Consider the following 13495-nt stretch of genomic DNA (forward strand, 5'->3'; position numbering starts at 1 on the left):
TATAACATGTGTGGCGGCAATGGCAGATACAAAAGACTTAGACATTGTGATGGCGGCCCTGAGGAGGCGGTTTGGACAGTGCAAAGAGGAAGGCATCATGGTCGCAGAACTGTGTAACAGGCGCAGGCGACCAGGGGAGTCGCTGCGGGCGCTGGCTACAGACATTGAGATCCTCAGCCGGCGTGTATACAGCCGGTTGCCGCCAGAATCACGGGAGGAGTTAGCCCGAAATTACTTCATCCAGGCAATCGCGCCGAGAGGCCTAAGAGATCAAGTAATGCTGCAACGGCCAAAGACACTAGGAGTAGCGCTGGAGCTAGCGTTGGAAAGAGAGACAGTGGAGGGCGGGGCCATGGACAGCGACGCGGGGGGAGCCGCCCTCGTGGTGGGAATGGCGGCAGAGAGCCCGCTGCAAGAAGAGCCAGCATGGAAGATGGCGTTGACGAAACAAGGCAACATGGTGAGAGAACTGTCCGAGTCGGTGCAGCAGTTAAAAGAACTGCTCCGAAGCGCGACCCTGCAGCCCGCCCCACGAGACAATACCTGGCCCAGGGGGCCCGGGGCCATGCGCTGCTGGACCTGTGGATGCCCCGGACATCGGGCCAGAGAGTGCCGCGGAGGAGCGTGGAACCAGGGAAACGACACGGGGCCCGTCTAGAAGGGGCGAGACGGGTCCCCGATGTCATATTCCCCATAGCCACGTCATCGCGGGAGGGAGCCCATCGACAGCAATGGGGAGGTGGGGCTCCTTCGTGCCCCGAAGTAGACGACATCGCCGGAGCTGTCAACATGCAGAGCGGGCCGCGCGATGAACGGCTGCCATGTTCCAGTCTACCTACAGGGGAGATACTGCGCCGCCCTGGTGGACACGGGGTGTACGGCAACGCTGGTGAACGTCAACATGATGCCCGAGGGGACGCGCCTGGAGCAGCCAGCGACACAGCTGCTAAGAACAGTATCCGGTGAGTTGATGCCAATGAGGGGGAGGGGACACATAATGATAACAGTGGGGGGACAGACAGTGGACTTTCCGGTGTGGGTGGTAGAAATGGCGGGGCCCTGCATCCTGGGGGAAGACTACTTAACACTGAACAAATGCACAGTAGACCTAGGAAAAAGCACATTGACATTTGCAGGGGGGCCAGTAGTCCAGATGGGCCACCCTCCCACCGTTCCAGGGGAGCGGCCTAACGTTAACAACATCACTGTATACCGCGTCACAGTTGAGCACGGGCCCCACGCGGAGCCACAGGGGAGACTGTGTTGGACATGTGGGAGACCGGGACACCTGGCCAGAGAGTGTCGAGGGGCTGTCGGGGACCGGGGGACGGCGGGAGAGGAGAGGCGTGCGGGTGGTGGGCAGGTGAGACTCTGCTGGACGTGCCGTTCGCCTGAGCACTTGGCCAGAAACTGCACTGCGGGCCCCACGATTGCTGGGCGGAAAGCCGAGGTGGAGATCGAGGCCGGTTGTGTTCCCCCTGCTGTCCTGAACACGCCGCCCCCTGGGGGAGGGGGACGGGAGGACGAGCGAGGGCAAGACGAGGGGGGCTGTGCAGATGTGGACCTGGAGGACGACGACATGACCATCATAGTGAGTTTAAACGCAGGCAGGCGGAGGACGCGGAGATCGGTCCGGTGCTTGCGTGGGTGGCGGCCCCGGCCACCCACGCAAGGCCACGAGACTCCTTAATATGCACAAATAGTGCAGTAGTCGTACCGTACCGTACTGCAGCTGCTACTATTACGGATGCCTAACGTTTAATTGTAAATTTAAGTGTATGTTTAATAAGGTGCCTAACGACGCCGGCCCCCCGTGGGGGAAACTCACATGTTTTCCGGTGCCAAGAAAGAACTGTGGAACATGTTTTCCGACCTGCGGCTGGATGAAGATGGGCTGTTGGGGAGAACAGGGCACGGGTTTGAGGGGAGGCAGACGATTGTGCCCAGATACTTGCGGGGGTTGGTTGTGCGGTGGGCGCACAGGGGCCGTACGGGACATGACGAGCCTGAGAAGATGCTCCGCAATGTTAGTGCACTTTTCTACTGGGCCGGACACGAGGAGGACGTGTGGAGATACTACAGGGAGTGTGAGGACTGTGTTTAATGGGACACTTGGGGGACTTTGAGTAAAAAAAAAAAGGAGGAGATGGTGGTTGGAAATGTGGTAACAAAAAGTAAATGATGTGCATGACATGAGATATTGTGGGGGAGGAGATGTGGGAAAAGCCTGAGATTGAAACATAAAATGTGGTTGAAAAAAACAAAGAAGCTGTTAAAAAAGAAAGAAAGATGCTGGGTGTGTTTTGGTACAAGGGGATGTGTGATGTGGTATCAACGTGGCCGTTGACCTTATTGTTGGGCGGGGAGTATGTAGCGAATCAGCATTACACATACAGGGGTGAGCATTGGTAGTGTCTCAACTACAGATAGGAACTAATGTGTGGGAGTGTTGTATTGGGGAACACTATGCTGTGGGGATACTTCCGGGGGAGACTGAGCATGCGCGGTCAGTCTCCACACACTGCCTAGAGGAAATGCTGCTAGCTATGAGCGTGACAACCGCTGAGAGTTGTAATATAACTAACGGAGAATAAAGAACCTTGTACCAACAAGAAGCCTCTGCCTCATGAGTTACCAGGAACGTTACAATATGGTTATACATAATTTGTATATGTGACCTGCTGCTCTGACCAAATCAGTCGCTTGTCGCGCTGGCTGTTTGTCTAGAAAACGCGATTTTATCAGATAATATTTATTTCTCCTGTTTTGGGGTTTCATCAGATTATAGTAAAATAAAGCCTTGGCTTTCATTCTCTGTAAAGATTATTGTGAAATTCGACCGCTAAATATACTTTTGAAGCTCTTGAAGTTGAAGTCAAAAGTGAAAGTATACTGCGCTGACAGCCTGCTGCTCTGCGTTCTCACTCTGCTGCACGTGCGCCCTCCTCACGTTGCCAGTTAAATGGGTTGGAAGTAGCCTACTTGCAAATAGGCTATATTATAGACTACTCTAGGATTTAAAACGCTGTTTCTAAAGTTTGTCAGGGTTGTATTGTGGAGTTGTGTTATTGGTTTGTTATTTTAGACTAGTTTAGGCTGTTTATGTAACGTTTTAACCTCTTAAAAATCTGCCTCTTCGGGGGTTATGATAACGAACATGGCAACCCGTCTCTGCCGTCTCTCTCTCTCTCTCTCTCTCTCCCTTGCAGCCTGCAAGGGGAGACAGAGGGAGAGAGCAGCTGCGTAATTTCTGCATCCAGTGAAAGTCTGTCTGTCTGTCTGCCTGTCTGTCTGTCAGATTGATAGACTAATACTAGTCAGTAATCTGCATGATAATGTTGCTTGACTTTCAATGCACTGCCTGAAATTGAACTGGCATTAGACTGAGCTATTTTAGGATTATTTGCCTCATAGCCTAGGTTACTTTCAGCTGTCTGTCTCTCTGTCTCTACTTTTTTTACTTTATTGATATTTAGCAGACGCCTTTATCCAAAGCGACATACAACCAGGTTATAACACAGTACGAAAAATACATAACAGTTTTAGCGAACAAATGTATAAACAGCAATTTAAATTAAAACATATTTACAGACAATACCATACTGGTGTTTATAGAGAATTAAATTGGTATCTAAATGAGAAAGGATCGTTTTATAGACATTTTTTTCTAAGATTTTTTAAAAACAGGGTAAGATGGATATAGGTCTATAGTTATTGAAGGAAGATGGATCATCTGATTTGAAAATGGGAATAACTTTAAGTCATTTGGAACTCGTGTTTTCAGGGACAGAGAAAAAATGTGAGTAAGGGGGTGTAGTATGGACTGCTTCACCTGTTTGACAAGGAAGGCAGATATGTTATCATGACTAGCAGAAGCCACCTTCAGTCCATCAATTAAGTCACTTACTTCCTGTGTGTCCTGTGTCACTTCTTTAATATCTGGTCAGTGTCAAATGATGATTCACCATTATCCAGCAGGATCTCTATTGGAATCAGTTTACTCTTTTTGGGACCTAATTTATTTACTTACCTCCAAAATTGCTGTGGATTTTAATCTGTAATTGTTTTAACCGTAGTGTTTGTCCTCTCTTGAAATGTCTCTTGAAGAACCTAAGCCTTCTGTCCAAATTTGATTTGTAGTGTTTAAATGCATTCTGTAATTTCCTTCTCTCGCCCTGGTCCTTACACTTCAAAAATGTTTTTTTCCGCTGAGTGCAAAGTAAGCCATAACTAATTTTGTTCATTATTCCAGTATGGTCCTTTTACTCTGTAATACTTAACAACACAGCATTGATCCATTTCCTTATACAGAAGGTCACACAAACGATCATAACAATGATCTACATTATCTCGAGTTTTCAGGCCATTTTGCAGTTGATCTATAACCTCAAGCAGAGCCTTATGGCATATCTCAGAAGAGAGAGAATTAACCGGAAAATGTATGTTATGTCTTTTTGCTTGTTGCTGTGAGCCTACAGCACACATGGGCAAAATATGGCCTGCGGCCCCGCGGGCTATGTGGCCCGCGATGGAATTGTGGGCACCTGAACACAACATGCAAGAATAGGTGTCCAAATGTTTATGTCATTCTGGCCAATACTCCACTTCTGTTATAACATTTCAGTCTGGAATATGGAATAGGCTATCTTTCAATAATCGTTATGACTAAAAGGCTAAAAGTAATCTCATGTGTAAGAGATTACTGTTCTACAATCATTTATTGCGGCCCTGGGGCCTGGGGCAAAATGTGGCCCCAGGGCCGGACTCAAAGAAAAACAAAACGACCCCCAAAAACTCAGTAAAAGGCAGAATTATGTTAATAAATCTCATCTGCTACAGCCATTGGATTTGTATCACTATTATATCAGGCGATTAACAAGAAATTACCAATCACAACAGGAGAGAGGGTTAAAAATAGGGAGACTCCCGTGAAAATCAGGAGTGTTGGCAGGTATAATCTCCAATGTGTGGCCCTTCGCTTACTTGATGTCAGTATGGCCATCAGGTAAAAAATGTTGCCCACCCCTGGCCTACTAACAGTGTTCTGATGATTACAAAATATTCCTGCTTGGAATCGTAAGCACGGCACTGAGTGGTCAGGCAGTCTGCTGCGGTCATCAATCAGATTAATACCTTCATATCCAACTGTTTAAACAAGCTCAAGGGCTGTGTGAACAGTACATTCAAGACAACTTTCTAGATCAACATGTGGTGTCACAATGTAGTCGGGGTCATCCCTATGTTCCCCGGGTCCTATGTTCCCCGGGTCCTATGTTCCCCGTTTTTCCCAAATGGTGTCCACCCGCTATGCAGACCACCCGCAATGCCGACCTTAGGTTTAGGCGTGGGGGTGGGAGAGGTTAGGTTTTGGGTTAGGGTCTGGGGGAGGTTAGGTTTAGGCATGGGGGGAGGTTAGGTTTGGCGTGGGGGCTGGGAGAGGTTAGTGAAAAACGGGGAATATAGAACCCGGGGAACATAGAACCCGGGGAACATAGACATGATCCCATGTAGTCTACAACAGCTTTGCCTCTTATAGGAAGTTGATTATGTTTATTTTCAGAGTATATGCAAGTAGTCTACCCTGGTAGTCCTGACTCCTGTGCAACCCTTTACTGACCACATGTCTGCATGTTTTCCCAGACTGTGGCCAGTCCAGATGTGCCTGTTCTGACCTTCCCCAAGTCCACTGGAGGGTTGAAGAGGAGAAAGCGATGGACCATCCCTCCTATTAACGTCCGTGAGAATAACAATGGACCCTTCCCCACATCAGTGGCGCGGGTAAGAACAACACAAAAGCCCAGTCAAACTGCAGCTTGAAGACTTCCATCTCTAAAGTATGGTACAACAAATTCACAAACCCGTTTCCAACATTGACATTTTGTTCAGTTACTTTTTTTTTACCTTTTACTTACCTTTTCCCCCCATTGTGGTTTTTGAATTTCTATTGTGGCGTTTGAAGTTGTTGTGGTGTAATGAAGTCTAACGCATGCAGGCTTTGTGTGTTTTGTCCAGATCCGTTCTGATAAAGATGATAAGGTGAGGATCTGGTACAGCATCACTGGACCAGGAGCGGATCAGCCTCCTGTTGGCCTCTTCGTAATCGACAGAAGTTCTGGTTTTCTCTATGTTACTCAGCCACTGGACAGAGAGAGGCAGGACAAGTACCGTGTATGTTAAATAGTCTGTAGATAATCTCTACATTTTTATACATACATGTTGCCGAAAAAAGTGAGCTGTTCTTTTTTTTAAGACAAAGTTTGACGAGAATCACCGAGTTGCCTGGAAACAGAGTCCAGACGCATGCACACTGGCATCATTTTGTCTTGTACATACATTCTACAATGCATTTAGACAGACCACCACCTCTCACTTTTTTCGGCAACTAGGCTTCCGATATAATTAGTTTGCCCCACACGACCCTACCTGTGACTTAAAAGTGCAGAAATAAGGTGAGTTTAATGCCCAACACTGATTGTCTAACGAAAATGCTATGCTCGATGGGAGGGCTCTTCCAACTGCAGTGTTGACACGAAATTTAGAAGAGCCTGACGGTAACTACATGCCCAAGATCTATGATGAGTTGTCTTGACTTTCACAGTCAGCTTTGGTCGCTGTATCGTTACACACAATAATTACTCCACTACTCCTCCTCAGCTATGAAAATGACATTAGGCTACATAAACAAATGGCTGTCACTGTCAATAACACAAACTCCCCCTGCACACCGACAGCAAGCTGCCCCAGCGACACCACCAGCAATAAAATAAAATAAAAGTATAACTTACCAATGACGTTCACAGTGGTTCACTTGAAGACAAAACCCAAATCCACCAAAAAGCAACAAGCAACCCATCGCACAGCACAGCACCACACAGCAGTAATATTGCAGGTTGATAGCTCTAATTTTATCCTTTGGTTTTAACCATGGATGTATTAAAAGAACGGTTTGAACAGGCATCTTGAAAACTCCGCCACACTTCCTAGTTGCCCGAAATCTCAGAATGATCATGAACTCCTCCCTCCTTGTCATCCGTCTCGTCTCCTGGTTGGCTTGGATTCGCAAATCCCTGGGAATATCCCACCCACAACTCAACTACCGTAAATTCCGGACTATAAGCCGCGGCTTTTTTCCCGTTTTTTGGCCCCTGCGGCTTATATAACGGTGCGTCTTATCTATGGATTTTTTCAGAAAAAAAAAAAAAAAAAAAAAAAAATCTCTCTTTTTTAGCACTCTTTCTAACTATAAATCCACTTCTGTTTTAATTTCCTCTCTTGCCCTCTTTTCACCACACCGCGGACACTGTGTGCACTGTCGAAATAAACAAAGGTGTTGTGTTATGTTGTTTTGTTGAAATGTTACGGTAATACGGTAAATGGGAGCTTCCTCAAACAGCCAACAATCCCCTCTGTGCGTGAACCCTTACATATGGTAATTACGGTAAGCAAAGTTCATCAGCCCGGAATCACAACAAGACAAGCAGTCTCTCTCTCACTTACCATGGGGAAGGTACGCAGAAAGTCACACGACGCAGCTTTCAAGCTGAAAGCAGTCGAACTCGCACTAAAAGAAACAAACAGAGCAGCAGCGCGTATCCTGGGCATCGATGAGTCAATGGTGAGACGTTGGAAGCAGCAGCAGCAGGAACTGTCTCAGTGTAATAAGACAAAAAAGTCCTTCAGAGGCCACAAAAGCAGATGGCCGGAACTTGAAGATTCCCTTGAGGACTGGGTGTTGACCCAGAGAGGAGACGGCCGAGACGTTTCCACGGTGCAGATCCGACTGAAGGCCAAAACAATCGCCACCGAGATGAAAATTGAACATTTCAGAGGTGGGCCATCTTGGTGCTACCGATTCATGAGACGAAAGGGACTGTCCGTCCGGGGGAGAACTACTGAACAACTCCCTCCCGACTACCAGGAGAAAATCACAAACTTCGGCGAATTCACACAAAGGAAGATCACGGAATATTATAGGAGTGTGAAAACATCCACAATCACCAACGGGTTCCAAAACGCTGGACTGCTGCGGGATGAAAAGGATGACGCCGCCACAGCTGGCGCTGAGGGCCGTCAGAGGCTTCAGAGGCTGTTCGATGCCGACAGTGATGAAGAGGAGTTCGTTGGTTTTGAGTGACAATGAAGGAGAGAGGAGAGTGGTTGACGAAGCCACCCTGAACCTGTTCGTTTCCGACACTGAAGATGAGGACTTTGGTGGTTTCAGTACGCAGGAAGAAGAGGAAGACGAGGATTAGTGACTTGACTTCTCTGGTTACAGGTTTGCTGCACATATACGGTAGCCTATTGTTGTGTGATTTTGTCTGGGGATTAGTGACCTGACTTTTGTTTTGTTTTGTTGAAATGTTAATAAATGGGAGCTTCCCCAAACAGCGATCTCTTTCCCGACATTCCTCTCTGTGCACGAACCCTTTCACATGGTAATTAAACATCAAAACACCCGCGGCTTATAGTCCGGTGCGGCTTATAGAAGAAAAAAATAGTCAATTTTGGTCCCGCGGCTTATAGACCGGTGCGTCTTATAGTCCGGAATTTACGGTAATTGTGATTGGCTAACTCCACAACTCAATGGAATTCTGATTGGTTAAAACACCTGTCATCAAAATTGTCATCCCCATTTCATGACCAGAGTGGGTCTTCGCGAAGGCTGGCTTGCTGTCATGGCTTGCTGTCAATCAAATGCCATTTGCCGGTAGAGGCTGGTCCAAATATTTAACCCCATATTTGCTGAAACAAAGTGAGTGCAAGATCATAGCAATTTACGGACATTATTACTTCAGTGAATAAAAATGAATAACAAATAATAAATAATACAAATAATTTATTAAGGGGAAAATTATTTTCTTTTCAATTTCTTCTTGGGCCAATGGGCCTTCAGTGAATACCTAGAAGGCCCTGATGGTTCGCCACTGCATAACAGCCAATCAGAGGTGTCTCCTCCAGGCCAAAATGGCAGCTCTGCTGTGCTGGAGTTGTAATGGATCTATCCATTATTTGTCATTTCTTATCAATGTAAGTTTGTTTGTGCAATTTGTGCGGGGCCTTGGCTTTCACAGTGTTGGGGCCTTACGCAAGCTGCGTAGTGAGCGTATAGGGCGGACCGGCTCAGACGTCTTGGAAGGCAGATACGCTCCGTTGCCGATCTGGAACAGGGTATCGTCATTGAAGCTCTCTCACTGTCCATGGACTGCTCTTGCTCGGAATCCGACATGCCGGGAGTGGAGTGGGGAGTGTTGAAAGATCCACGGGGATTATCCACGGGTAAAGAGGACTTGGGATGCTGATTCGGTCTGCAGATATAGTGCAAAATGACGCTTCCGAGGACAGCTTCAGGGGAGATGGACTGCCGTGAAGCTAGCTGCTGCTATGATCGGCCAGAGAGAGAGAGAGGTGACATATAACCCTTGCTATATATACTAGAATGAACTGACGTCATATCTGATGTCATTGCGGATGTCATACTTGGCCTAGTCTCGCGAGCCAGCCTCCTCTCCCTTCCGTCCGAGGAGTGGCGCCGCAGGTCTCCATAACTGGGTTAAACCCCCCCTGCTCTACTCTGCTCTCCCATTGGAAGCATCGATTTCAGACGCTCCCGGATTTCCGCTCCCCGCTTAAGAAGCTCGGTCATTGGCTCCGACCATGTCAATCAGAGCGGCTTCCACTCCCTCCTCCGTGTGTGTGGCTGTAAATAGTGCCCTGCCGCCTCAGTGAAAACAACAACGCTAACTAGCTAGCAAGCTAACGGCAGAAACCTGCTAGCTCATTGCTACACACTGAAAACGACAAGTTGGATTGTTTGAAACTATTTTCCAAGGGCACTGCCGCTAAGTGCCGCCCATCGCAATCCCACTATGGAGACCTGCGGCGCCAGACTCCTCGGACAGAAGGGAGAGGAGGCTGGCCAGCGAGACATTACATTACGTCATTTGGCAGACGCTTTTATCCAAAGCGACTTACAATAACACATTTTTGTCAGCAATAGAGCAATCAACTATGCAACACAGTCTATGACAACTACAACTTCTGAAGGAACAGTGGTACAAGTTTAGTTTAGGTTAGTTTTTTTTTTAATAGAGAAATAAGTTAGTTCAAGAAGGGCCCAGATGGAGCCTGAAAAGGTGTGTCTTTTTTTTCTTTTCCGAAAGATCGGCAGTGATTCGGCCGTCCTGACCGAAGGTGGAAGCTCGTTCCACCATTGAGGTGCCAGGGACGAGAAGAGTCGCGAACAGGATGAGCGACTTTTGAGCCCCCGTAGTGGAGGAGGGGCGAGGCGTCCTGCACTGGTGGGGGAGCGGAGGGAACGGTGAGAGATTTGGAGCCTGACCATAGATTGTAAGTACAGAGGGGCTGTCTGGTGTACTGCCCTGTAGGACAGAACCAGTGTTTTGAATTGAATGCGTGCCGAGATGGGAAGCCAGTGAAGGTCCCGGAAGAGGGGAGTGACATGAGAGAATTTGGGTTGGTTGAATACCAGATGGGCAGCAGCGTTCTGAATGAGCTGAAGCGGTCGGATGGCTGCAGCAGGTAGCCCAGCCAGAATAACATTGCAGTAGTCCAGGCGAGAGATGACCAGTGCCTGGACCAGGAGTTGTGTTGCTTCCCTTGTGAGAAAGGGACGGATTTTGCGGATGTTGTACAGGGAGAACCTACAGGAGCGGGCAGTTCTGCGATGTAGGTTGAGTTGGACAGCTGATTGTCAAGGATCACTCCAAGGTTCTTAGCTGTTTGAGAGGGAAACACCATAGTGTTGTCAATGGATATGGAAAGATCGGTGAGGGGACAGTCTTTCCCAGTGAGGAAGAGTAGCTCTGTCTTACCAAGATTCAGCTTGAGATGGTGGGCAGACATCCAAGCACCAATGTCTTTGAGGCATGCAGCGATACGTGCCTCGATTTGGGTGTCTGAGGGGGGAAAGAGAGGTAGAGCTGAGTGTCGTCAGCATAGCAGTGATAAGAGAAGCCATGAGATGAGATCACATGGCCAAGAGATCTGATATAGAGAAGGAATAGCAAGGGGCTCAGGACTGAGCCCTGGGGCACACCTGTGCTAAGAGTACAAGATCTGGATAGGGATCCTCCCCATAGAACCTGGTATGAGCAGTTAGAGAGATAGGAGGCAAACCAGGAGAGTGCAGATCCTGAGATGCCTAGATCAGAGAGAGTAGAGAGAAGAATCTGGTGATTTACTGTATCAAAAGCTGCAGACAAGTCAAGGAGGACAAGGACAGAGGAAAGGGATGAGGCCTTAGCAGTGTGTAGGGCCTCAGTGACTGAAAGGAGAGTCATCTCAGTAGAGTGAGAAGCCTTGAAGCCCGATTGTAGAGGATCGAGTAGGTCATTCTGGGAGAGATAGAGAGAAAGTTGTTCAGAAGCAGCCCATTCAAGGGTTTTGGAAATGAATGAGAGAAGAGAGATAGGTTGGTAGTTCTGTATGGCAGTAGGGTCAAGGGAGGGTTTCTTAAGGAGTGGCTTGACTCTAGCAGTCCTTAGAGGAGCTGGCACAAGACCAGAGGATAGAGAGGAGTTGATCAGGGTAGTGAGGAAGGGAGATATATCAGTGGAGATGGATTGGAGAAGAGAGGAAGGGATAGGATCAAGGGGGCAGGAGGTGGCACGGTTAGACATGACAAGCTGAATGACCTCTTTGGGGTAGAGGGGAGAGAAGGAGGTAAGTCCTGTAGCAGGGGTCAGAGAGTTGGGAGTCGGGAGTATTGCAGCTATTGACTGGAGGGGGGGAGGAAGAGCTGATGTCATCTACCTTCTTAGCAAAGAAGGTTACAAAATCATCAGCAGAGAGGGAGGATGGTGGGGGAGGTGAGGGAGGGTTGAGGAGAGAGGAGAAGGTGGAAAATAGTTTGCTGGGGTTTGAGACAGAGGACTGGATTTCAGAAATTAAGAAGGAGAATTTTGCTGTTGAGACAGCACATGTAAAGTTAGAGTGGATAAGGTGGTAAGCAGAGAGCTCCCTGGGGTTCTGTGTTTTTCTCCATTTCCTCTCAGCTGCCCGAAGCTCTGTTCGATGAGTTTGCCGAGATTCAGACAACCAAGGAGCAGGGGGAGAGGATCGAGGAGGTTTCGAGGTGAGAGGGCAGAGAGAGTCAAGAGCAGAGGAGAGAGAGGATAAAAGAGTAGTGGAAGCCTCTTGAGTGGATAGGAGAGAGAACTGCTCAGCTGAAGGGAGCAGGGACAGGACAGCCGAGGAGAGGGCTGTCGGTGAGAGAGATTTTAGGTTGCGTCGGGTGGTGATAGTGTGAGTGGGAGTTGGGGAGGGAGATGGGAAGAGAAAAGGTGATAAAGTGATGATCAGATACAGGGAGAGGAGTGACAGTGAGGTTGGAAGTGCAGCAGGATCGGGTGAAGACCAGGTCAAGCAGGTTCCCTGCCTTATGAGTAGGTGGACTTGGATATACTTGGACTTGACTGACCACAACATAGCTGACGTCATACTAGAACTGACGTCGCGGGGTGATCAGGTTATGCATGTGTGGCCTTCTGCTTGAAATTTGGTCTGGAAACCTCACTACATGCATATTAAATATTTGAGGTATGTTTTATATCATACATATGATTTAATGCAGTTATGTTGCACACGCTCATAAGCTGTTATCCACACTTTTTTGTTACTTTTCATACATGCATACATACATACATACCAGTGACGGCTCCTGAGCTTGAAAGCAAGGGAGGTTAAAAAAGTTTGGGCGTTTTTTTTCTTTTCTTTTGCAGTTTTAAGACAGATTTAGAGGAATATTAGTGTGACCGGTGGACTTCTGCGTTGTGTTGTGTTTTAATGATCAACAACCGGGATATCTTCAAGTCAGATGCTGTTTATTCTGACATTGAATTCAAACAACAACAGTACGTGTGCAAAACTTAACATGTGAAACAAAACACAATAAACATACCTGACAGAAAAGAAATGAAGACAATCATCCTCCACTCTGCAATACTTTTCCCCACCACAATCCTGCACATGAAAACAGGGACATATCCGGAAATTCAGTGAGTGGATTTCACTCGTCAAAATACATTCACAAAGTGGTCAAAACATGGAAATATATGAACTAACAGGTGCATCCATACTTTACAAAGGTAAGACTAACAAAAATATAAACAGGAATGATCAGAAATGATAGGATGGAATGTGATATATTACAGAGGATAACAACACCCACCTCTTCCACCAGGAAACATAGTAAGAGGAAGAGGTGAGGGTAGCAGGAAGTTTAGAGGCACTGGGAAGGAGGAGCAACACTACAAGAGGTGGGGCAATTACATGACAACAGATGTGGAGGTAGAAGAAAACTGACAGGTATGTTACTTGAAACAACAAATAAATATAGTGTAATTATATAATGGGCAAATCACATCTGTTACATTTTGATTAGACTGTTGTGATGTCACTATTCAGTTTTAACCACCAATAATTGTTCCTTTTCTCATTATTTCATTTCTCAGAGTAAATACTGTATACTTATTTC

The 13495-nt window shown here is 47.2% G+C and overlaps 1 protein-coding gene across 1 annotated transcript in view; it reads left to right on the forward strand.

Annotated features, from left to right (window-relative positions):
- Nucleotides 1-352: 352 nt before the first annotated feature.
- The window catches only part of LOC310787900 (cadherin-1-like), a gene marked incomplete at its 5' end in the record, with an annotated part of 61472 nt that continues 48329 nt past the window's right edge, over nt 353-13495 (forward strand). Inside the window, 3 exons of the mRNA XM_083649354.1 lie at nt 353-460; nt 5641-5778; nt 6013-6168. Of these exons, the coding sequence (XP_083505480.1) occupies nt 353-460; nt 5641-5778; nt 6013-6168 (402 nt within the window). The remainder of the gene's footprint in view (nt 461-5640; nt 5779-6012; nt 6169-13495) is intronic.

This window comes from Poromitra crassiceps (genome assembly GCF_964638095.1).
Source record: "Poromitra crassiceps genome assembly, chromosome: 13".
Taxonomy (NCBI): domain Eukaryota; kingdom Metazoa; phylum Chordata; class Actinopteri; order Beryciformes; family Melamphaidae; genus Poromitra; species Poromitra crassiceps.